Source organism: Mustela nigripes, chromosome 13 (assembly GCF_022355385.1).
Source record: "Mustela nigripes isolate SB6536 chromosome 13, MUSNIG.SB6536, whole genome shotgun sequence".
Classification (NCBI taxonomy): domain Eukaryota; kingdom Metazoa; phylum Chordata; class Mammalia; order Carnivora; family Mustelidae; genus Mustela; species Mustela nigripes.
Window position 1 is genome coordinate 46,553,842 of NC_081569.1, and position 21,853 is coordinate 46,575,694.

General features: G+C 55.5%; 1 protein-coding gene across 1 annotated transcript in view; it reads left to right on the top strand.

Moving 5' to 3' along the window:
• The window catches only part of SMAD3 (SMAD family member 3), a 113,547-nt gene extending 91,694 nt beyond the window's left edge, over positions 1-21,853 (top strand). Inside the window, exons 4-9 of the mRNA XM_059372343.1 lie at positions 939-1,013; positions 3,825-3,875; positions 13,590-13,802; positions 15,717-15,854; positions 18,147-18,291; positions 20,796-21,853. Of these exons, the coding sequence (XP_059228326.1) occupies positions 939-1,013; positions 3,825-3,875; positions 13,590-13,802; positions 15,717-15,854; positions 18,147-18,291; positions 20,796-20,919 (746 nt within the window). The 3' untranslated portion in view covers positions 20,920-21,853. The remainder of the gene's footprint in view (positions 1-938; positions 1,014-3,824; positions 3,876-13,589; positions 13,803-15,716; positions 15,855-18,146; positions 18,292-20,795) is intronic.

Below are 21,853 nucleotides of genomic sequence, written 5' to 3' on the forward strand. Positions count from 1 at the left end.
GGCCAGTGTGGAGAACCGAGGCCCTAAGTAAGTAAGCTTGGTGGGGGGACCGCAGCCTGGGCGGGAGCTGCTGCCAGCTGGAGTTTTTACTGCACGGGGAGAAAGTGGGCTCAGCTGTCAGAGTGCAAATGTTTTTAGAAGCCCCTCATTTACATGCAAATAAGGTGTGAATCACCAGCCCTTGGGGCGTCCAGGAAAACTGCTTGCCGGTGCTTGGGCTGGTCCCAGTGGCAGGAATCCTGCCGCCTGCTTTTCGAGAGCCAGAGCTCTCTGGTTGGAGGGAGCCTCTCACCCTGAGTGAGTTAGCGCAGTGCTGAGGTTGACCACAGGCCTGTGCGCTGGGGCAGAGCGTTCCAAGAGACCCCTTTACAGACCCAGCCTTTCCAGGTCCTTCACAAGGTCACTGTGTTCACTGAGCAAACCTTAGAGAGCTCAGTCACTGTCCAGGGTCAGTCAGAGAACTAGATCACAGTCATTGCTGTCAGTGAACTTGCAGCTGCCCAGGGAGGCCAGGACCACCCCTAGAGGGACGACAAAGACCAAGGTGTCCCTGCAGGAGTAGACAGCAGAGCCAAAGGGCCCTTGGGAGGACAGAGATGGGCAAGACTGAGGCAAGTCCACGGCCTCCTTGGAGGGGTGGGCTTACATCTGACCTTCTAGGGTGGGGAGCACTTAGTCTGGCAGAGGCTCTCGGAACAAGCATGTCAATCTCGGGAGTCAGGGCCACGTGAACAGAAGTGGTCCCCATCCAGATGAGGAGCCAGGGGTCGAAGGGTGTGATGATCGCAGAATCCAGGAGACGGTGCCCTTGCCCCGGAGCTGTGTTCCTACAGCACCTGCCGCGGGCAGAGTGGTGTAATTGTGTGATGCGTGTAGCGGGGTTCTCCAAGCCAAACACTGGAGGCCGTTTAATGAACCACCTTCCTTCTGATTCCCAGAAACCCCACCCCCTGGCTACCTGAGTGAAGATGGAGAGACCAGTGACCACCAGATGAACCACAGCATGGATGCAGGTCAGAGTCTTCATCCTGTCCCAGTGCCTGTCTCTCCTCCGTCCCTCTATCCCTCCAGCCCTCTCTCAGGCATTTCCAGAGCAACCTCTGTGTGCCCAGTGCTGGGGATGGAGGAGTGAGCCTGAGCTGCTCCCAGCCTGAGAGGGAGACAGCAGGCAGTGATCTGCCTTGTGCCCCTAGGGCGTGGGGCACAAGTGGGCAGGCCCTGGGGGGCGGAGCAGTGTCTCATAGTGTAGGTCTCTCTCTCTCTTTAAAGATTTTATTTATGTATTTGACAGACAGAGATCACAAGTAGGCATAGAGGCAGGCTGAGAGAAGGAAGCAGGCTCCCTGCTGAGCAGAGAGCCAATTCAGGGCTTGATCCCAGGACCTGAGCTGAAGGCAGAGGCTTAACCCACTGAGCCACTCAGGCGCCCCCGTGTAGGTGTCTCTTGAGTTGAGTCTTAGAACTGGGCAAGTGTTGGCCAAGTCATCGGGGCAGGCAAAGCGTATGCCAGGCAGAGTCCTGGGGCATGTGGGCAGGACAGCCTGGTGCCTTCCTGGGACGAGGAGAGCTCAGTGTGGCTGGAGAGCGGGGAGAGGCAGGAGGACAGTCATTCGGGGTTTGAGAGAGGGCAGGAGTCCCCTTGGGCTGTAGGCAGAGTCCTGTCCATCGCCCCCCGCCCCCCGTCGTGAGGTGTTGCTGGCAGTCGACTGGCGGGGGTGGGCTCTATCACCCAAGATTGGGAAGAGCTTGCGCAGAGGCAGGGTCTTTGCGGGGGATCTGTGGGTAGTGACCAAACGTGACTGAGGTGTTCCTGTCAAGAGGGACCCAGCCCCCCTGTCTCCAGATGTCCTGCGTCATTTGTTATGGGACCAAATTGGCTCCCGGAACCGAAGCGCACAGGCCAGCCACATAGACTGTGCACTCGCCGGGTGTGTGGTGGGGTGAGGAGGAGCAGCGAGCTGAGCAGATGTCCGTCCCGACAAGAGCGGGCATGCCGGGTCCACACAGAGCCATGGTGGGAGGCAGAGCCGGCTGCCCTTGCACGCGGCCCAGGGGAGGGTGTGCGATTCCCGCAAGAAGCAGGAAGGAGACGTGCCCATTCACCATGAACCTAGTTGCCGGCTACCTAGCCTGGGCATCGTGGCACGTGGTGGGTAGCACACGCCCCGCTCGAGTGGCGGACGGCGCGGACCCAGCTGGAATGCGCCGAAGGCCTCCTGTACTCGGTGCCGAGCGGCTGCTGCAAGCTCACGGCTTTGAGGTGCTGGCGCGGGGCCTCGGCGGAGCAGCATCTCTCTGGAGGCCGCATGGCTCCTCAATCCTTTCTCTCCCCTCCTTGCTCTTCTTCCTGTGCGTGGAATGATTATGGTTGTCAAAGAAAACCGACCGAAGGAGGGGGTCCGGGCACCGAATGAGCAGCCTGCCCCTTTCCCTCTCAACCCTCCTTTCTCGGCCCCTCCCTGCCCACCTTTCTGCCCCGTGGTCTGTCCGCTTCTCTTTCCACCTCTCCCCGCAATCAGTGTACCCACGGGGCCCTGTTGGAGGTGCCCGTCATCTGTCAGAGGTGGACATTGGGCTTCAGGGACCCCGGCCCATGGGTGGGGTCTCCAGCTTATCCTCTGTTCTTGACTCGACGTTCACGTGGAAACCAGTCAAGTTGCTCTCTTGGCAGCTGAGATGTGATAGTGTATTTGTTGGGGCCTGAGGACCACCTTTTCCAGCCCTGTGGCCCCCAGGACATGCACACGGGCCCTTCCAGGCCAGGCCTTCCCCAGGCCGCCTTGATTTGGGCTGCGACAAAACAGAAAAGCATTTACAGAGCGCCCACCGTGTGCCAGTCTCGGGGCAGCCATTTGTACGCGCACGACCTCCCTTCACATCTGCAGGTCACACGGTGGATGCTATTATCCGCATTTTATACCTGAACGGGGGAGAAAATCGGGGCTCAAACCCGATTTTGCTAAAACCCCACAGCTGATACACTGGGCACAGGCCTGGACTCCGGGGCCACTTTGGAAACTCTGCCTCTTCCCGGGCTCTTCCACATTCCCTGATGGATTGGGTTCTGGAGGAGGAAAAGAAGCCCATGGCTCCTCCCTCACCCTCAGGGAGGTTACAGCCCAGTTGGGGAGCAGGAAGAGACCCCTTTAACAGCTCCAGGCACCTCTGCAGGCAGACTGGCAGGTGGCAGGGGATGGGGGTTGCACTTCCCACAGGCTGTCCCAGCTGGGGGCAGGGACACGAGGATGAGCCAAGTTGCTCTGGGGAGAAGCGTCCACTGGGTTGTCTGATGCCATGCGGTTTTCTCTGTTCTGGGAGCAACGGGTGGAGAGAAGGGAGCAGGACAGGAAGAGCTGGGTAGGTTCAGACATCGTTCCCCAGGATCCATCATGCCTCACGTCGGATGTCACTCTGGTTGGAGGCCTGTGGGATTTCTGAGGCAGCTTGCTGCGTTTCCTGAGACCTGGGAAGGGGCTGCATTTGGGACGGACAGCTGCAGGCCTTGCTATGCAGGAGGTTGAGGCTTGGCTGCCTGGGCCTTTGAGCAAAGCTAGGGAGAGGGCCTTCCCTGCCTTTCTAATTTCCCTGGGGGCAGAGCTGCAGGGGAGCTCCCGGCCCTGCACTGTGGGCTTGGGCAAGACTCTCACACCATTGAGTCCTGGGAGAGACCTCTGAGGTTATCTGATTATCCATTTGTGCCTCAGGTAAAGACTGGGACCCAGGGACTGGGTTGAGCTGCCCCGTCTTGAGGCAGGCGTTCAGGAATTCAGCTTTCCAAGTCAAGAGTGTTCTATTAGTTCTCACGACTGTGTCTCACCTCGCAGGTTCTCCAAACCTATCCCCGAATCCGATGTCCCCAGCGCACAATAATTTGGGTAAGTATCTCCCTGTCTAGCAGCAGCCCTGGCTGGAGGCCGGTGTGGGGAGGGGGCCCTGAGTGTGAGGCTCTCTCCCCCACCCCCGCCCCACCCCCACCATCAGCTGAGCTCAGCCCATCAGGTTTCTGGTTACAGTGATTCTGGGGTCACCCACGGAACAGAGTAACCTGAGAGCAGTGGTGGCAGGAAAAAGGTGACCATGTGCTGGGTTTGTATTTCCCCTGAGTGGCTGTCAGACGTGAGTGAATGAAAATCCCCCAAACCTTGTGCTCAGGAGCCGAGAAGCTGTGGTCAGCCAAGCACTTGTGTGTGGTTAGATGCAAAGCCACGAACGGCCATGTGGACTCTGGCCCCCTGACTTCTGTTGACTGATTTCAAGAGAGACTTGGGGTTTTATCCTAGTATTTCATCTTAGAATTGTGTACTTTTTAGGTTTTTTTTAAAGCTTAGTTTTTAAAAGAGTATTTATTTATTTGTCAGAAAAGAGACAGAAAACACAAGCAGGGTGGAGGGGGTGGCAGAGGGAGAAGCAGACTCCCCCACTGAGCATAGAGCCTGATGTGGGGCTCGATCCCAGGACCCCGGAATCATGACCAGAGCCGAAGGCAGATCCTCAACTGGCTTAGCCACCCAGGCAACCCATGTGCCTTTTATTTGAAACAGCGAGATATAAGGAAATTGGGGTTGGGGAAGGGTGAGCACAGTTGCCCCTCCTCTCCTCACCCTCCCACAGTTCTTGTTTTGCTATGGTCCTTCCGACGTTTGTGGATCACGGGTCTGTATTAGTGCCTCACCAGTGGTGATCACAGTTGTCCACCCATTTTTTTTTTTCATTCTTCTTGTTCTTTTGTAAAGACATTTCCATATTTAGATGCCTCCTCTCTCCTCTTGCCTTGTCTCCTGATGTTTTAGAGCAGGTGGACCATGGTTTCTGTGTGAGGGCAGTTTCTGGACTCCAGGAGGGCCCCTCAGCTGCTGAGTGGGGCCTGTTGAAGGGTTCAGGGCAAATGGAACTTCCACTCTGTCTTTTTTGCAGGGGCTGTTTTGATTTTTTTTTTTTTTTTTTTTAATGTGCTGGTCTGGTAGTTTTGGGAAAATGTGAGTTTGATTTTGTTTGGGCCTTGACTGCTGGGGTTTGGTTTGTGAAAAAAGGTTTGGGAAAAGAAAGAGTTAATATCCAAGTTCCGTGAATGGAGTAGAGGTTGGTCTGGCTTTTATTCCCAGTTGTTTCCAGGCCTTGACTGATAGCATCAGATGAAGAAAAGCATTTAGAACCTCGGGAGATGCCTGAAACCCCTTTCATAGAGGCTGACAAGTGGGCAGTGTGAAATGGGACTTTGGGTGAATCTATTCTAACGTCTTTGTAAAATAATATCACTGTGAGTGTTGGGCTTTGCGGAGGGAAGGCCACATTCCTGATGTGAAAGGACCGATTGAGTTATTAAAAACAAACTCTGAAGGCTAGAAGCTGTGTTAACACTTGAGAAATTAAAGGCCAGGATCTTGAACCCGACTCTGGTTTTCCAGCTTTGGAGGTTGGCTGGTTTAAATTTCATTTGGGGACCGTTCTACTCCTCCGGCCCTTGTCCAAGGCAACCCCTTGAGTCCACAGACCCTGAGCAGGCCCTTGCCTCAGAAGCCGTGCTGCCTCAGTGGTTCAGAATGAAAGCTGTCCCAGGTGGTAGCTTGCTGGGAATTTCCTTCTAGTTTGGGTAGACCAGGACAACAGGATGGTTTTTGAACTTGGACCTGGGGCAGGGGTGTTCCACGGACTCAGTTCTCCCTCTCTGCCGCCCCATTCCTCAGGCCCCTTGGGTGAGGGCTGAGAATACTTCAGTCATTTCTCCAAAGGCAGGAACAGCCCCCAGGCCGGGTGGAGGGAGAGTGGGTGCCGGTGTGCTGGGAACACCTGCATGGGGGGGACGAGTCAGCTCATGAGTCAGGGGCAGGACTCGTGGTGAGACATCAGTGCTTCCTGTCCACTTGCGGGGCCCCAGAACCACCCCCCTACCTTCACCTTTTTAAAACTCTTGGCTTCATCCCCACCCAGAAAATCTCACGGACTCCAGGCATCCTCTCTGGAAGGGAGGGATGAAGGTGATGATGATGGCAAACATTTCTTGACAACTTAGTGTTTGGAGCGCTTCATGCACGTTAACCCAGGCTTCGTAACCACTGCACACGATGGCAGTACTATGATTCTTCACTTGCCTGATTAGGAAGCCAAGGAGCAGGCTGGTCACCTCACTCCTGCCAAGTAGATGGAGAAGCTTCGAACTCAGGCCTTCAAACTCAGGATTCAGAGCATGTGCTTCTCTCTGCAGCAGGACACGGTCTCACTGCATTGTTTAGACCAGCTCCCCCGTCCTCACCTCCTCCTCAGGACCAAGCTCTAGAATGGCATTTATTGGCGTTGAGGGTGGGTCTCAGGTTTAGGAGCTGGGGTGGGAGCCCTGGCCGCCAGCCTTTCTCTTCCTTCCTTGTTGATGCTCCAGGAACTTCCTGCCAGTCCAGGTGGGGCAGGGGGTTTAAGGAGGACTCACAGACCCTGCCATCAAGATACTATGGCCTTGTGGGGAATCAGTAAGGCAGGAGTAAACGTAATTATGAAACGAGAAGTAGGTACAGTTGAAATAGCCGGAGGGTCCAAAGGAGACAGTGATGGCGTCCCAGTGCGGACCTGCCCCCAGGCTGGCCTGTGTCTCTGTGGAATTCATTCAGTCAGGTCTGCTGTGTTCCCAGTATGTGCAGATACTGGGAGTCCATGTGGGCATTCACAATCTGATGGGAATGGAGGGAGGGGTCTCTGTCCCCCCGTGAGGCATTGTGCCAGACCCCAAGGGAGTAGGCAGAAGGGGAACTGTGTAGGCCAAGGAGGAAAGTGCCAGATCAGGTAGGAAGACCTCAGAGTCACGGTGTCAGGAGTGAGCTGACCCCGGAAGGACAGGTGAGACGCTGGGAGGCGGAGAAGGAGGGAAGGACATCGCGGGTAGAGGGAAGGGCATGAAAGGGGGGGGGAGCTCAGAGGACAGCCACTGTTGTGGTTGGCTGGGATGAGGCTGGTGATGCAGTGGCGACACTGAGCAAAGAGCCTTGAATGCTCAGTGGTTTCCTTCTTGCCTACGAATGAAGTCACTGAAGGGAAGGGTGGTTGGTTATCAGCTGACAGCTTCATAAAGATTAACCTGGCCAGTGTATAGAAGTTAAATTCTAGAGGAAATGGCTGGTGGCCAAACCCCAGCCCCCCCCCCAGATTTAAAAAGAAAAATCTGCCCTTAGAAAGCTGTTAAACTGAAGGAGACCAAGATGAACGCTTTGGAGTGATGGCGGTGGGGCTCGGAGGGTCCCTGAGAGAGGCCGCGGGCCTGAATCAGCAGGCAATTATTGACCAGCTTTAACTGGGAAGCTGGTGAGGCAGGACGTCCAGGAGCCGGGATGGGCTTGGGTGGGAAGGTGGCAATGAGTGGCCGATGTCTAACTGTGTCCAGGACACAGCCAAGCCGTCCGGAGAGACGCCGGGGCTGGCCCTGCTGACTTTGGAAGCCATTAGCCTGTGGGCAGCCTTTCCCAAAGTGGGGTAAGGGAGACAGGGTTTTGTCATCACCAGAGTTTGGAAACCTGTGCCGTAAGCCCCCCCACCCCATACCTCCCCTCCCTGGGCACCCAGGGCACTCATGTGGGCAGGCCTCTGAGCAGCCCTGTGCAAGGGAGGCCCGTTGGTTGGAACCTTTCGCCCCCGCATCTGAGCGCTGCCGAAACACTTCACTCTCATAACCTGTCAACCATCTGTAGGATCTCACCCTGGAAACTCTGACAGAGATCCAGCTGACGTCCTGGGAGTGGGTGAATTGGGAGAGGGAAACCCAGTTCGAGGAGGAAGGAAGGCCAGAGAGGGACTGATCGGGTGCCCTGGGAGGGAGGAGGTTGGGGAAGAGGCTGAGGGTCAGGGGTGGGCTGGGTCCGGCAGCCAGTGGCGTGGGAGGCCAGTGAGCAGGTGGGAAGGAGAGGCCTTGAGGTGACGTTGGGAGTTCAAGGGCACCCTCGGAGCACCTGCGGGGAAAGGTGGGGGCTGAGGTCGGGCAGTGGTATGGGCAGGGCAAGTAAAAGGCAAGATGACAGTAGGGAAGGATGGGGACATCTCAGGACATTGGACTATTTCCTGCAAAGCAATTATGTGGGAAGAGAGGAAACAGAGGACATCTGGCTCGCTCCGCATTTCCTTCCCACTCCGGGCAAGAGACTGAGGCTCCTGCCACAGCAAGGCCACTCCTGGTGACTGGGGGCGGGGCCCAGATGAGTGACTGCCCGCCAGCTCAGCTCCTTGTCAGAGGCAGGCTCTGGGGAGAGCCGGCTCCGTCTTGCAGGGAAGGGATGTGAGCAGATGACGAGCCTGTGCTTCCACATCATGCTCCATGAGTCACCTGGGCTTTCCTGAGCCCTGAAGTCAAGGATTGGGCCGAATGGGGGGGAAGGAGAAGGGAAGTGGGAAGAGGAAAAAGATAAGGAGCTAGACCCTGACGGTGAGTAAGTGGTTCTTGCTTTAAAGGGAGACATTTGGGAAGGGGTCTTGACTGATGGAGAAGAGGTACCAGGGAGCACCTCCGGGGTAGCGGCTACACTGGAGCTGGACCAGGTGACAGTTCCCAGAATGCCCAGAGGAAGCTCTCTTCCTCTCGTCCCTGAAAGAGGCCGTGGTCCAGGTGACAGCCTGCCTGGTTCCAGGTGTCTTCCCGCTGCCACATAGAGCTCTTGCTATGGTCTCCTCAGGCTCTGATCTCCTCAAGCTTAAGAAATTACAGACGTCTTGATGACAGCAAGGCAGCCGCTGGTCTTGGCTGCAGCAAACTGGTCCTAGCTGGAAGAGCGGGGAGCTGCTGTCCATGCACACCTCGTTTTGTTGTCCTCCCCCTTAAGGAGCTAGGTTGGAACTGGAGCCCCAGATGTGGGGAGCCTGCCATCTTGGGCCTGAGGGAACTAACCTTGGGGGACACAAGTGGCTTTGATGCTCGGAGTGGTGAGGGAATGTTCCAGAGCCATGTGAGCCAGGGCTGAATGGTTGAGCTTGGGTCGATGAGAGGTGGGCAGCCCAGGCAGCAGGGATGGCAGGGACTGAGTTAGGACCGTGGGGGTGCCTGGGGACTAGAGCATGGCATCTCCAGGGCGGGAGGTCACACTGCCTTCCACAGGGGAGGAGGGCCCAGGCAAAGGCAGTTTGTTCACATTCTGACCTTTACCCTTTGTGATTCTGGTGCTTTGCCTGCTCCTAGCTTTTGATTCATCGTAGAAAGTTAATTTCCCCCTGCCGTCCCCCACTCCTTTTCCTTTACCGGATTTGGATCTCTTGCACATGTTTTTAATAGGCATCCCTTAATCCAAGCGTTGCCTTCTGGGTTTTATTCTGTTTTCTTTTCCTTAAACAAAACAGAAAGTCTATGCCAGCTTGGAATAGGGCTTAAAAGCGAAGCCAGCCAGCGCCGTCAGGCTGGCGGGGAGCCAGCTGTGAATGAAGTGCCCCACGCCCCTCCAGAAGTTTGGCTGATACCATGCTGGTGGGGGCAGGGGGCGGAGAGCGGTGGGAGCGGGAGGTTCCTGCGGCTCCAACATCTCTGCTCTGGGAAGAGCGATGAGCCCAGACGCAGCAGTCTGCCCGGGAGCAGGGCCGTGTGCAGGGGCCGCCTTGGGCACACACCATTGTCTGGTATGCCAGGTGTGCCGAGTCTGTGGCCTGGAGATGCAAAACTACTGTCAGGGAGGCAAGTGCCCTTAGCCCTGGGAGAGTCATCCTCTCACAGGAGCCTCTGTGTGATATGTCTTCAGGTCCTTTGCAAGGAGCGATCTTATGCAAAATGGCCTTTGCATTTGTTGGAAGACTCTTGGAATTCAGGCTGGCTGGCTTGATGGATGTGGGAGGAGATTCAGGTTGCCACCTGATTTCTTAAAAGATTTCTTTGGAGACTTAGGGCCAGGGCAAGCTTTGATTCCCCTGCAGAACTTGTCAGCATTGTCTGTACACAACCAGAGACACATAGAATGTGATGTTACCTTTTTGCCTTGTCTGCTAGGGAGCTCAGAGCCAAGCTGAGTGCTCTCTTAGTAACTATAACCCATGATTTTACTGTTTATAATGTTCTCATTTCCAGCATCCTGACTTTATATTTTTCTTGTACTTAACCATGATATGGATAAGTCTTTGGGTGAGAAATAAAAATGAGGATACATCTGCTGTTTAAGAATAAGTTGCCGTTCGGGACGCCTGGGTGGCTCAGTTGGTTAAGCAGCTGCCTTCGGCTCAGGTCATGATCCCAGCGTCCTGAGATCAAGTCCCACATCAAGCTTCTTGCTCCGCAGGGAGCCTGCTTCTCCCTCTGCCTCTGCCTGCCTCTCTGTCTGCCTGTGCTTGCTCTCACTCACTCTCTCTCTGACAAATAAATAAATAAAATCTTAAAAAAAAAAAAAAAAAAAAGAATAAGTTGCCATTCAAGGGAGAACCTGGAGGTGGCGACCATATGTTTTGGTCTGCAGCTCCCTTTGAAGAGGTTCCTTGAGGAGGGGCAGCTGAGAGGTGCCGGGAGGGGCAGAGGTGAAAGGCACGACTGGGTCTTAGGTGTTTCTGGAGACTTGTGACTACATGGCTGGGGGCACTGCCCCGGCTCAGTCCTGCTTCCAAACACAGGCCAGCTCATCCGAACAGCATTCAGGAAAACGGTACCCTTCAGACTTGGCCTTGATCTGACTGCCCTGCCCTCCCCCTACACCCCCAACTCTTCAAACTAGCATCTCTTTAATTATGTGTCAGGCTCCCGAGTCCAGCGTTTTCCACCACATTGTCCAATGTGTATCTGTAAGTTGCGGGGATGTTTAGATAAGGGCTCAGATCTGCTTGGGGGGGCCTCTTGGGCCAGGACCCCAAGCCTGTCTCTGGTTCTGAGATGCCTCAAAGCTCACATTTCCCCTGAGTGGTTCTGGCACCACGCTACCCAATGGGTGGCCTGTGGCTTTTCTTCTTTTGATGGGTAGCTGTGCCAGGCTTCCTGGGAGCCAGGCTCTCTCTTCTGCCTGCACTAAGCACAGGGGGTGCTGGAAGGCTTTATGATTTGGGATGAGGACTCTGTTCTGTACTTTGCTGGGGACGCCAAGGCCTGTGCAGAGCAGCCCCAGCTGCCTCTCCAGGCTGACCTCTGCCAGATGCACAGTGACCTGGATGGTCTGCACTAGGCATCTTCCAGGAAAGTTGCAGTGGTTGTCCAGGCCGGGGGAGCTCACAAAGCAAGGCCAGCAGAGCCAGCCCCTGGGCAGTGGTGGTCAGCAGCCCCTGCTCAGGACTTCTTGCCTCCGACGCGTTGCCCGTCCCTTTTGAGTGCCTGGATTATACTTGGATTTCTTGGTGTGTGTGTGTGTGTGTTTTTTTTTTTTTAAGGTCACCAAAGCAACATAGCTCACATTTTAGTGACCACATTGTTTAAAATATAGCTTATCTCATTGGAATGTCGGAGCGTGGAGTGACACCAGAGCCGGATGGGGCCCATGTGGCTCAACCCGACCTCCGGGGCCTAGGCCACAAGCCACGGTCGCCCCTGCCCCATCACTCCTCCCTCCCTCATTACAAGTAGCCCCTACCGTCTCTCATCTTCCCTGGGAAGAGAGGAGAGGGCCAAGGACATTTTACTTCCCCGCAGTGGAGGCCGGGACAGGAGCAGGACGTACTCAGGTTCATGTACATCCTCAGTTCTAATCATCAGCACCACGTACGGAATGCTTGATGCGTGCCCCGCGCTTTTGGGATTTCTCCCAGTCTGTCCGCAGACTGGGCGGTGTTGGTGAAGGGGGCCGCCCGTCCCGTGGCTGTGGAGAGCCACGTGTCAAGCTGAAACCCTCAGAGCTGGTCTGGTTTGCTCACAGTTGCAGAGCCGATCCGTGTGGAGTGCAGAGCGCGTTCTGGGCTGCCTGGCAGTGAAGCCTGGGCTCTGTGACCTGGCTGAAGCTGGAAGGCGGTGGTCTCCACGCAGGGGCTCTTCTGCCCCTTCAAAGACAGCTGGCAGTATCTGGAGCCATTTGTCCGTGTCCGGCTGGGGTGGGGGTGATGGATGTGTGCCACTGGCATTTAGTGGGTGCTGCTACAAAGCCTGTAACAGATGGGGCTCCCCACCCCCCAGTCCAAGGATCATTTGGCCCAAGATGTTGATGATGCTGGGGCGAAGAGGCTGATCTAGGTGTCCTAGCCCTTCCACGGACGCTTTCTGGGCCTGTGCTGAGTGCAGGAATGTTACCGATCTGCATCTTCTTACACATGGGGTAGGTGTTCTCCTTCCCCTGAGAAGGGATCATAGGCACAGACCCCACAAGTAGATCTGGGCCCTCGGCCCTGCACGCCCCTCCCAGAACAGTTTCTGATTTTTTTTTTTCCTCTTGTGCTTCACACATTTCCAAAGTCCTGGTGAGCAGATTTCCCCGGGGGTTCTCACTCCAGGCAGTGAGCTGGGGTCTCTGGCCAGGGCTCAGCGCTGGCATGGTGAGCCTTTCCTGTCCCTTGTACCTGATCCCGCAGATGCACCCTAAGTACTCAGGGGACTCCAAATATATTTAATATCAGGCTGGAGGTCTAAGACAGAGGAGTGAGAAGGGGCGGGGCCTCTTTGGTTCTCCAAGAGGGAGGTGGATTCACGTAGGCAGTGAGGGGGTCAGGACAATACTCCACCCCATGTTGGGGCCGTGCGGGGCAGGGAGGCTGGACCAGCGTGCTGGGGAGTCCTGTTAGGATGCTGCAGCACTGATGGCAGGGAGGAAGGACGGGGGCCTGGCCCAGGGCCAAACATGGACCCAGTGGGGTGTCCGAGATGATACAGGGAGGAGGGCCGGGGGCCCGGACAGGTGTGGACTAGGGTGGCCGGAGGTGACAGGAAGGTGAGGGAGTTCCGGGAAAGAAGATGGGGGGGGAGGATTGTGTAATGGGAAACCTCTATTTCAGAGTTCCCAACTCTTATTAGAAAGAGAACTGGTGTCTCCCAAGATGGCAGTTTTGCTTTGAGGAGCTCTTGGTTGAGACCACAGGACAAATGGAGAATTTCTTTTAGGTGGCTTTGTGTCTTAGCCATCCCGACAGACAGCACGTGGAGACATTTGGAAGATAGTTTCTGTAACAGCGGTGGGTTCACTCCGTGGACCATGCACGTGTGGTCGGAGGCCCAGTGCCCTGTGGGCCCCCCCACCCCCACCCACACAGCCCGGGCTTTGCCAGCCTTGTCATCTTACAGGCTCGGACTCTGAGGCTCGGCAGGCTCGGAGTGCCCGAGACCAGGCAGAGCCAAATGCTGAAAGCCCCTCTGAGGCCAACAGGCTGGGAGGTGGCCGTGTGGGTGGCATGGCCACCCCTGGGGAACCTGCCAGGCCTGTTCAGCAGGCTTGCCCAGGTGTTGGGTGGTGCCTGGCCCTCCTTGAAGGCAGCATGAACCCAAGGCCAGCCAGGCAGGATGGGGCTCTTTATGAGCTAAGACTAAATGAAAGCGGCAAGGCTAGTGGAGAAGCCCTTTTCCAAACGCTAGAGTACTTTATCACATTGGATCCTGCAGGCTTCGGTAGGACAAGGCACGAGGTCTGGGGATTGTAACACCCTCAGAGAGGTACAGAAATAGCCTTACAGAGCAGCCAGGGGAGCTTGCTAGGGAGCAGGCGAACTAGGGGCCCCTGACCCAGTAGCCTGGCTTGTCTCCCCAGACCTGCAGCCTGTCACCTACTGCGAGCCGGCCTTCTGGTGCTCCATCTCCTATTATGAACTGAACCAGCGCGTTGGGGAAACATTCCACGCCTCGCAGCCTTCCATGACAGTGGACGGCTTCACCGACCCCTCCAACTCCGAGCGCTTCTGCCTGGGGCTGCTCTCCAACGTCAACAGGAACGCGGCCGTGGAGCTCACGCGGAGGCACATCGGTAAGGGCACCCCGTCTCCTCATCCACCCCCCCCCCCCCCCCCATCGGCCCAGCAGCCTGGGCTCAGAACCCCCCTGCCCCTCCCCCCCCCCCCCCCCCGCTGTGCCTTACCTTCTGCTGGGACCTGGGGAAAGGTCCCACTTCCCCAGCCAGCCCCCAAACTCTGTATTGCCCTATTTAGGGGCCAGGCCAGAAAAGTTCACATTGCTTGGTCACTCCCATTAGAAAACATAGATTAAGTCTGAAGAGGGGAAACCCAAGGACAAAAACACTCACTTGAGGGGATAAAAATGGCAAATCTATGAAAAGGGCAATGTATGTGATTATCTTAATAAACATATCCCTAAAGGACTGACTGCTAGGTGGATAGGTAGGTGGTGTCCAGAGTGATCTTTTATTAATTTCATATAGGCTGCCAGAACCTTCTAACACCCAGAACATACTTAAGAGACCACTTTGTTTATGGAAGAGGGAGCTGTGTGTGTGTCACTTGGATATTCATAGTTTGGGGATCTTGAGTCCCTCAGAAGACCCTGGAGATAATAGGTATAATAGGTATAATAGGGTATGGTCAGTCCAGAGCCCCTGGGCTCCAGGGCAAACCCCGGAGCTGGGCAGGGCACCAGCGGGTCTGGTCCTAAGTGCACCAGAGCACCCTTGATCTTGTCCATATCATGTCTTGAGTTTTCACAGAAAATTTCATTTAAAGAGAGGATTTTATGGTTAAAAGATGAAACGTTGGGGAGCCATGGGTCTGGGCCTGGGTTCTCGTTCTCCAGGGAACAACCTGATGCCCACGGGAGAGCAGAGCCTTGCCGAGGCCACACCATGAGTGTGACCTAGTTGGTGACAAACAGCCCCCTGCCACTGAGCCCTCAGCCTTACCAGACAGCGTCCATATTTGTTCTACGTTAAAAAAGATATGGGTCCTGAGCGGCATCCACAGGTGTTTGTTGTTCTCCTTATGCTTTTCTATATTTTAAAAATAGTGGTTCAGACACTACCAAAATGAAACACATTTTTGTTCTTTTTGTCGGGGTCTTTCCATCTCTGCCTCTGCTCTTGACAGACCATCCAGCGGCCCCTCTTTGTGGACCCCGAGTCCCCCCACACCCCTCGTGTGTCGTGCCAAACTAAGGAGAAAGGGGCTCTGGGGCCATCATGGGCCGAGGAGGCAGAACTCCCACGGCCCCCTGGTTTCTGTCCCACTTGACCTCTGGCTCCATCTTCCAACCCTCTGGGCCTCTTCCCCAGAAGCGGCAACAGAGGCCATCGTCCCGTGCAGAAGAGCCTCCCCAGGCTGAGAGCAGCCCTCATGTCAGCGTGTTTACGTAACTGCTTGCTTCGGCTCACAAAGCCAGCTTAAAAATAATTTCTGTCCATCTGGAATGGATTTCAGAGATGGAGGAAAAGTGAATGGCAGAAACCTATGGAATGTTTTAGAAAAATGCACAGAGAGGAGAAGGTACAGGGGTGGCATGAAGTCATCCCGGTCATGAAGGGCTCCTGGGATGTCTGCTGAATGAGTTTCTGTTGCAGCTCCCGCTCAGAGGGTGCTGTGTGGGGCTCGGCTGCCCTTTGAGTTGCGTGGGAACATCGCCCGTCTTCTGAAGAGATGGAGGCTTTGAGGCTGAGGAACTTGATTTGGGCCCATGGCTTGTCTGTGGCCAAGGCCGTCATGCAGACTTAGCCCATGCCCCTTCCCTGCAACACTGGCCGCCCTGCGTTAGGGGACCCGGTGTCACCCCCACATCCCCTGCGGGTTTAAGCTTGGACTCTGGGTCCTGTTTGTCTGGTGAGGCTGGCGGGGACGCAGTCGCTCAGAACACTGGCTGCAGCTTGGGCCCCTTGGCGTGCCTCTGCTGGCCCTGGGGCCAGCCCCACCCCAGTCCAGTGTGACCCCCATCTCTCCAGGGCGAGGCGTGCGGCTGTACTACATTGGAGGGGAGGTCTTCGCAGAGTGCCTCAGCGACAGCGCCATCTTCGTCCAGTCGCCCAACTGTAACCAGCGCTATGGCTGGCACCCGGCCACCGTCTGCAAGATCCCGCCAGGTAGGAGCTCTCACAGCCCCACCCCGTGGTGCTTCCAGGATGCTGGGGCTTTCTTCATCCTTACCTTTTCTCCTCTTCTGCGTTTGTACTGCCAGCCTGGAGGGGCTTCATAGGGGTTTTGTCTGTGTCTTATCAGACGCAGCCTCTGATGGCTCTGCCTTTGATCCGTAGCCACTCGCTTGCTGCCCTGCGTGCACAGATGCACAGGCATCATGCTTTTGTCCTTCACTCCACAAACTCACACAGCATGTGGGCACCATGCCAGGTGCTTGAGGGAGACGGAGGGGTCTGGGAGGCCCTGTTGCTGTCCCCACAGACCTTACAGGCAGGCTAAGTGTATGAGACAAAGACACAAATGGGTTTAATACAAGGAAAGGTACTAATCACCAAGGAAGCAGCAGAGATAAGGTGCTCTTGGATCCAGGGAGAAAAACTCATTTAAGTATTGGGATGGATCAGGAAAGGCTTCCTGAAGGCGGCACACAGGCATTGAGGGCGGGCTGGCATTCAGCACAGGGTGACAGTTGGGGTGGGGACCTCAAGGGTACATTATGGGCCAATGCCCCGGGGGTGATGGAGAGTAGGGCACATATGGGTGGAACTCTGGCTGGAGAGGCCATGTAAGAAGCAGGAAGTGTTTAGAAAGCATGATGGGGCCAGGCCCCAGAAGGACGCAAGAAAGTTCTGCTTTTATTCTGGGACGCTCTTGTGGGTTTTCTGTGTAGAACTGATGAATCCCACCTGTATTCCAAGAAATGGCTACAAGCTGCACCCCAGAGGGGGGGCTTGGATAGGGCCACAGCTATGCAGCAACACAGGCAGAGAGACAGACCCCATCCAGGCCTCTGGACCTAGAAAACCCAGGCCGAGAGCCCCGCCAGGGCCCGCTTCTCACAGGCATGCAGCCCCGGGCCGTGCTGCTTACAGAGTGTGGGCTGTGACCGGGCTGGTACTGGGTGTGGCATGTGTTTCCTCCTCTTGGTAGCAGATGATAGCAGAGTGGTGAGCTTTGGGCAGGGTCAGCACAGTCTTCTCCCATTATCCTGGCTCCTCGAGTGAGGAGACAAGTTCAGAGAGGGTAAGCCACCTGCACGGAGGCACAGGGCTAGGGAGTGGCTGAGCTGGGAGGAGCCTAGGATGGTGGGACCGTGGAGTCCAGTGGTCCCTCTGCTTCTTGGCTTGGCTGGGAGTCGGACCCCACCTGCTGTCCTGTGTCACTAGACTTCCCCTTGGAGAAAAAGAAAACTGGAAGCTCAGTTGTGTTCCTGGCCTTGTCGCTACTCCCTTCCCCAGCCATCCCACACCTTTCTGGGGAGAGCTGCCTTGGCCCTGGTGGGGTTTGTTATCATAGAACATAGGAGCTAGGAGGACACCCCGAGGCCAGCCTCCCATTTTACAAAGGAGACCCAGGCTTATGAAGAGAAAGTGACCGGCCCAGAGTCACACAGCAAGATTAGGAGTCCAGTGTTGGCCTACTAATAAATGTCACCTTAGCTCACCTGTTGGGTATTTCTAGCATGTGCTGTTGTTATTTTTCTGATTGACATATTCAGGCATTCAGGCAGTACGACTTCAGGAGATTTATTATAAACTTTATTTGGGCCTGGCTCAGGTTTTACTGCCTGGAGAGTTAGACATACATCTTCACTTTGCTACGAATATCACCCTGCCCCAAGGCCAAACTGTGGCCCGAGTCTCTTGCTCCTTCCTGCTCCCAGGTGGATTGAGCAGGGAAGCCCGGGTAGAAGGTACCCTGGGACCCTGTGCCGAGCCACCTGTTGGAACAGCAGGCTGAGGAGCCTTTCGTCTGGCCTGTTTCCCCTGCACCTACTGTCAAGGGCTCCAGCTCCCTGGGTGGTCAGCCATGCCCCACACAGCCATGGGCATTCTGGCTTAGGTACCTTCTCTCTCTAGTCCCTGGAGTCCTGCCTTGGCCCTTTTGTCCAGGGCAAGGCCCACCTCTCCAAACCCTTCCTCAGGTTGTTAGGTCACTGGCTTTACAGTCTTCCTCAGCCTTCCCTGGCTCCGGGAGCTGGGGCTCACAGGCCAGTGTTGAATCCAGCCCTGCGTGTTGCCACTGAGGTGGGGCCGGCTTCAGGGGCAGGGACTGAGATGAGGGGGCCTAGCGTGGCACTGAGTGTGGAGTATGGGGCGAATGCACGGAATAACTGTGTGCCACTTGGGCCGGGTGAGGTATGCTGTTCTGGATGACCCAGGGGTGGCTTCAGCCAGCAGTGGGGCTCTGGACGTGTGTGCCTGTCCCCGCAAGCACTGTTTTTGTTCTCTTGGCAGGGTGCAACCTGAAGATCTTCAACAACCAGGAGTTTGCCGCCCTCCTGGCTCAGTCCGTCAACCAGGGCTTCGAGGCGGTCTACCAGTTGACCCGGATGTGCACCATCCGCATGAGCTTTGTCAAAGGCTGGGGAGCGGAATACAGGTCAGGTCTGGGTGCCACCTGTCATGGGGGCCTGACTGCACAGGACTCAAGCAGCAGAGCAGGGGCCCCTTAGAGATAAGCTAGGCCACCCTCCCCCCAGAGAGCAGAGACCAAGGATCAGAGGCCATGGCTAGGCAGGCCGGGAGGGCCCAAGCCACGCTGGGTAAGGAGTTGCTGAGCACGGCAGTGTCTCAAGCACCAGAAACACATCTTCCTCACCATCACCCTGGCCAGGGACACTGGTACCACTGCCGGTGCACAGATGAGGGGACCAAGGCCCAGGGAGGGAAAGTGACTCGCCTGAAGTCACATCGTTAGCGGAAAAGCTGAGCCTAGCACTCTGCCTCTTGGCTCCTTGCTTGTTGTTCATTTTGGGCGGATGATTTTAGGACAACCCTCTCCAAGGAGCTGTTCTGCCCTTCTCTGGGGCTCTGCCTCTGATGGAGGTGACCCTGAGGAGCTCAGGTATTAAAATTGAGAGGCAGATGGGAGGAGAGAAGATTTGGGTAGTCAAAAAGGAACCGAGTTTACCCGCTAAGAAAGGAGTTTTATTTTTATTTTTTTTTTTCAGAATTTCAGATACTGGTTTAAACATAGCACTGGTCAGGTCTACCTGGTCTCTTCTGTTGAATCTCCCAGAGCTTTCTGGTTTGGGTTTGGCGAAGCTGGTCCCTTTTCTTTCCACGCCTAGACTGGAGGGTGTGAGGGCCAGAGCCCTGTGGCCCTCCGGCCCCCAACTGCCGTGGCAGACGCAGAGGAGCCCGCGAGGCAGCCTGGGCCAGCGCCTTGCGAGTGACTGCCCCCTTCTCTTCATTTTTCCAGATGTTTGGAATCCATTTTGTTTTGTAGTCATTCTGCACCCAGGCCAAACCCATTTCAGTATTGGCTCTGGGCCACCGTTTGTAATGAAATCCAGATGAGCATGACTTATGGAAAGTCAGATTCTCATTAGAGGATTTCGGTCCGTATTTACCGTATTTGAGCTGCTGTTCCCCGTGTCTGCCCCACAGGTCCAGGGAACACAGCACCTTGGTCTGGGTGGGGGAGGGGGCATCTCTGTAAAATCCAGGATGAGTGACTAACCGAGTAATGAAAGTAGTCAGGCCTCTCAGGAGAACTTACAGCCCAGTTATGACAGCCTGAGGAGATGAGCCCAGGCCCGAGGGCCCAGCCCAGGAGAGATTTTAGCCCACATTTTGGCCCTGGCTGAAATCATTTATGGAACCAGAGTGAAAGGTTACAAAATTAGTATTTTTCTTTCAGTGGGGAAGGGAACTACTTAGCTGGACACCAATGGAAAAGAGCCAGATAAAAGTCCTTTTGCTCTTCCTACACCCAGACTTCTCAGAGGACTGTACTCAGGCATTTCAGGTCAGAGAGGCACCCTGGGGTCCACAAGCCCATCTAGAAACCTCCTTGCTTGCCTAGGCCAAGCAAGGAGGGCATGTGGCCTCGAGCTAAAAGCCCTCGAGCTTGCACACCACAGTGGCCCTTCAGCTCCCAAGTGCTGGGAGGAGGTCCCTTGGTGGTAGAGGCCTTTCCCTAGGGGCACTGTGTCACCATGTGGGACATGCTGCCAGCACGTGGGGTCCTGTGTGGCCTACCGCGTCACTGCCACCTGGCAGCCCCACAGAGCTGCCTAATGGGCGGGTGCGGCCCCTTCCCAGAACAGTCTTGCCCTCCTTCTGCCTCTTGGGCCAAAGAGAGAGTAAGGTTTCATCCCTCCTGTCAGATGGCCAACAGCGGGGAGGGCCCCGGGCCCAGGCCTCTCACCTCCAGCTGGCACAAGCACCTCCAGCCTCAGCAGATAGCCTTTGCTCACTGGAGGCCTTTGGGAGCTCGCCTGTGGGCTGCGTCATCAACCAGCCTGAATTTAGACAAAGTGCTTTGGGGAAAAGAAACGTGTGGTGTGCCTTGGTTTTTTCCAGTAATTGTTCCATGGCTTGCTCTGCTTGTAAGATTTTCCAAAATAAGGCCATAGATGGGAATTATATCAGCACATTGGGAACTGATGGCATGTAGATTCTGTCGGCGCTGTGCAGAAAACACCCCTCCATCAGACAGACACACGTCATCAGGGCCTGCTGGGACCGGACCTGGCCCTGGAGCTGAGGCTGCCCATTCAGGACAGATGGGACCCAGGGAGACCTTTGTTCAGGCTGGAAGTTCTTTATGGGGGGGGCCTGTCACAGAAATGGGTAGACAAGTAGGATACCCTGGAATTTGCCTAACACATTTAACCCTTGAAGGGCTATTTCCTTCCCCGGCAAGAGAACCTGATTTGTTCAAGGCTCTTTCTTCCTGGTTGGAGGAGTTTGCCCCGGCTGTCTCAGCAAGTCATTGGATCCTCCTCTAGAGCAGGGTCTAGGAAGCCGCCATGGGCCTATCTCTTGCTCTGGCTAGAGGACTCTCATCAAAGCAGGAAGAGGTGTTCTGACTTGTATGTGTGTCCTTCTGCTCATTTTTGAAGTCTCCCAGCCCACTCCTCTCCCTATGTCTTGCAGGAGACAAACCGTGACCAGCACCCCCTGCTGGATCGAGCTGCACCTGAATGGGCCTTTGCAGTGGCTTGACAAGGTCCTCACTCAGATGGGCTCCCCAAGCATCCGCTGTTCCAGTGTGTCTTAGAGACACTGGGTGTGAAGGGGGAGGGTGGGGGGGAGGGTGGGCTTTGTGGGAGAAGGCCGCATAGGAGGAGAAAATTGGAACTCACTATTGTCAATGAAGAAGAAATTTTTCTCCCTCAATCAAAGTGGCACTGACCTGTTTTCCAAAACGCAAAAGCAAACCCAGAGATGGATTTTCTGAACAGCTGTGTCTGCCAAACACATGTGCCCTCTGGCCCCCGTTTGCAGGGCAAGAAATGGCTTCTGCTCTGGCGGCTTGAGCAAACAGGTAGTAGTTCACCACCTGCCCCCTCCTCCCAGCCCCCTTCGGATTTAATGACAGCAATCTGGGATGTCACTGTCCAACAGGAAATGGCCGTGGGTTCCGTCCTGGAGTGTGAAACTCACCTTGGGTGTTCTCGGTGGGACAGAGCCTGCAGGGGCGGGAGCGAACCTCATGCCTAGCCCTCTGGCGCTTGTGACCAGTGCTTCAGCTGAGCATTTCTGAGCCCCAGCACTCCAGCAGACCCTGCACCCAAGGAGCCGGATTGACTTGGGGTGGGGAGGGGGGGCGCATCTGTCCCCTTTCTTCTGACAGTGTCCCGAGAAGGGTGAGCCAGCATGCTCAGAATATGCGCTCGTGGACAGTGGGAAAAGTGGACGAGACCCCTCCTCTCAAATTTGTCCTTTCTCACTTGGAACAGTTGGGAGATCTGCTGAGACTCAGCGCTTATACAATGTATATTTTCTCTTCTCCTGTTAATCTCAGAGATTTGAAGCACGTGAGATGGTCACGTGAGGCAGGAGGCAGTTGTCGCATCAGTGGGGTCTGAGCGGAGGCGACGCTCCATTCCGTGGGTCTGCAGTCCTCTGTAAGAGCTCACTTGCTATTCTCATGCATCCGGCTCTCCTGGTTTACGTAGTCAGTTGCATTAATTAAATGAGCTTTGTCGTAT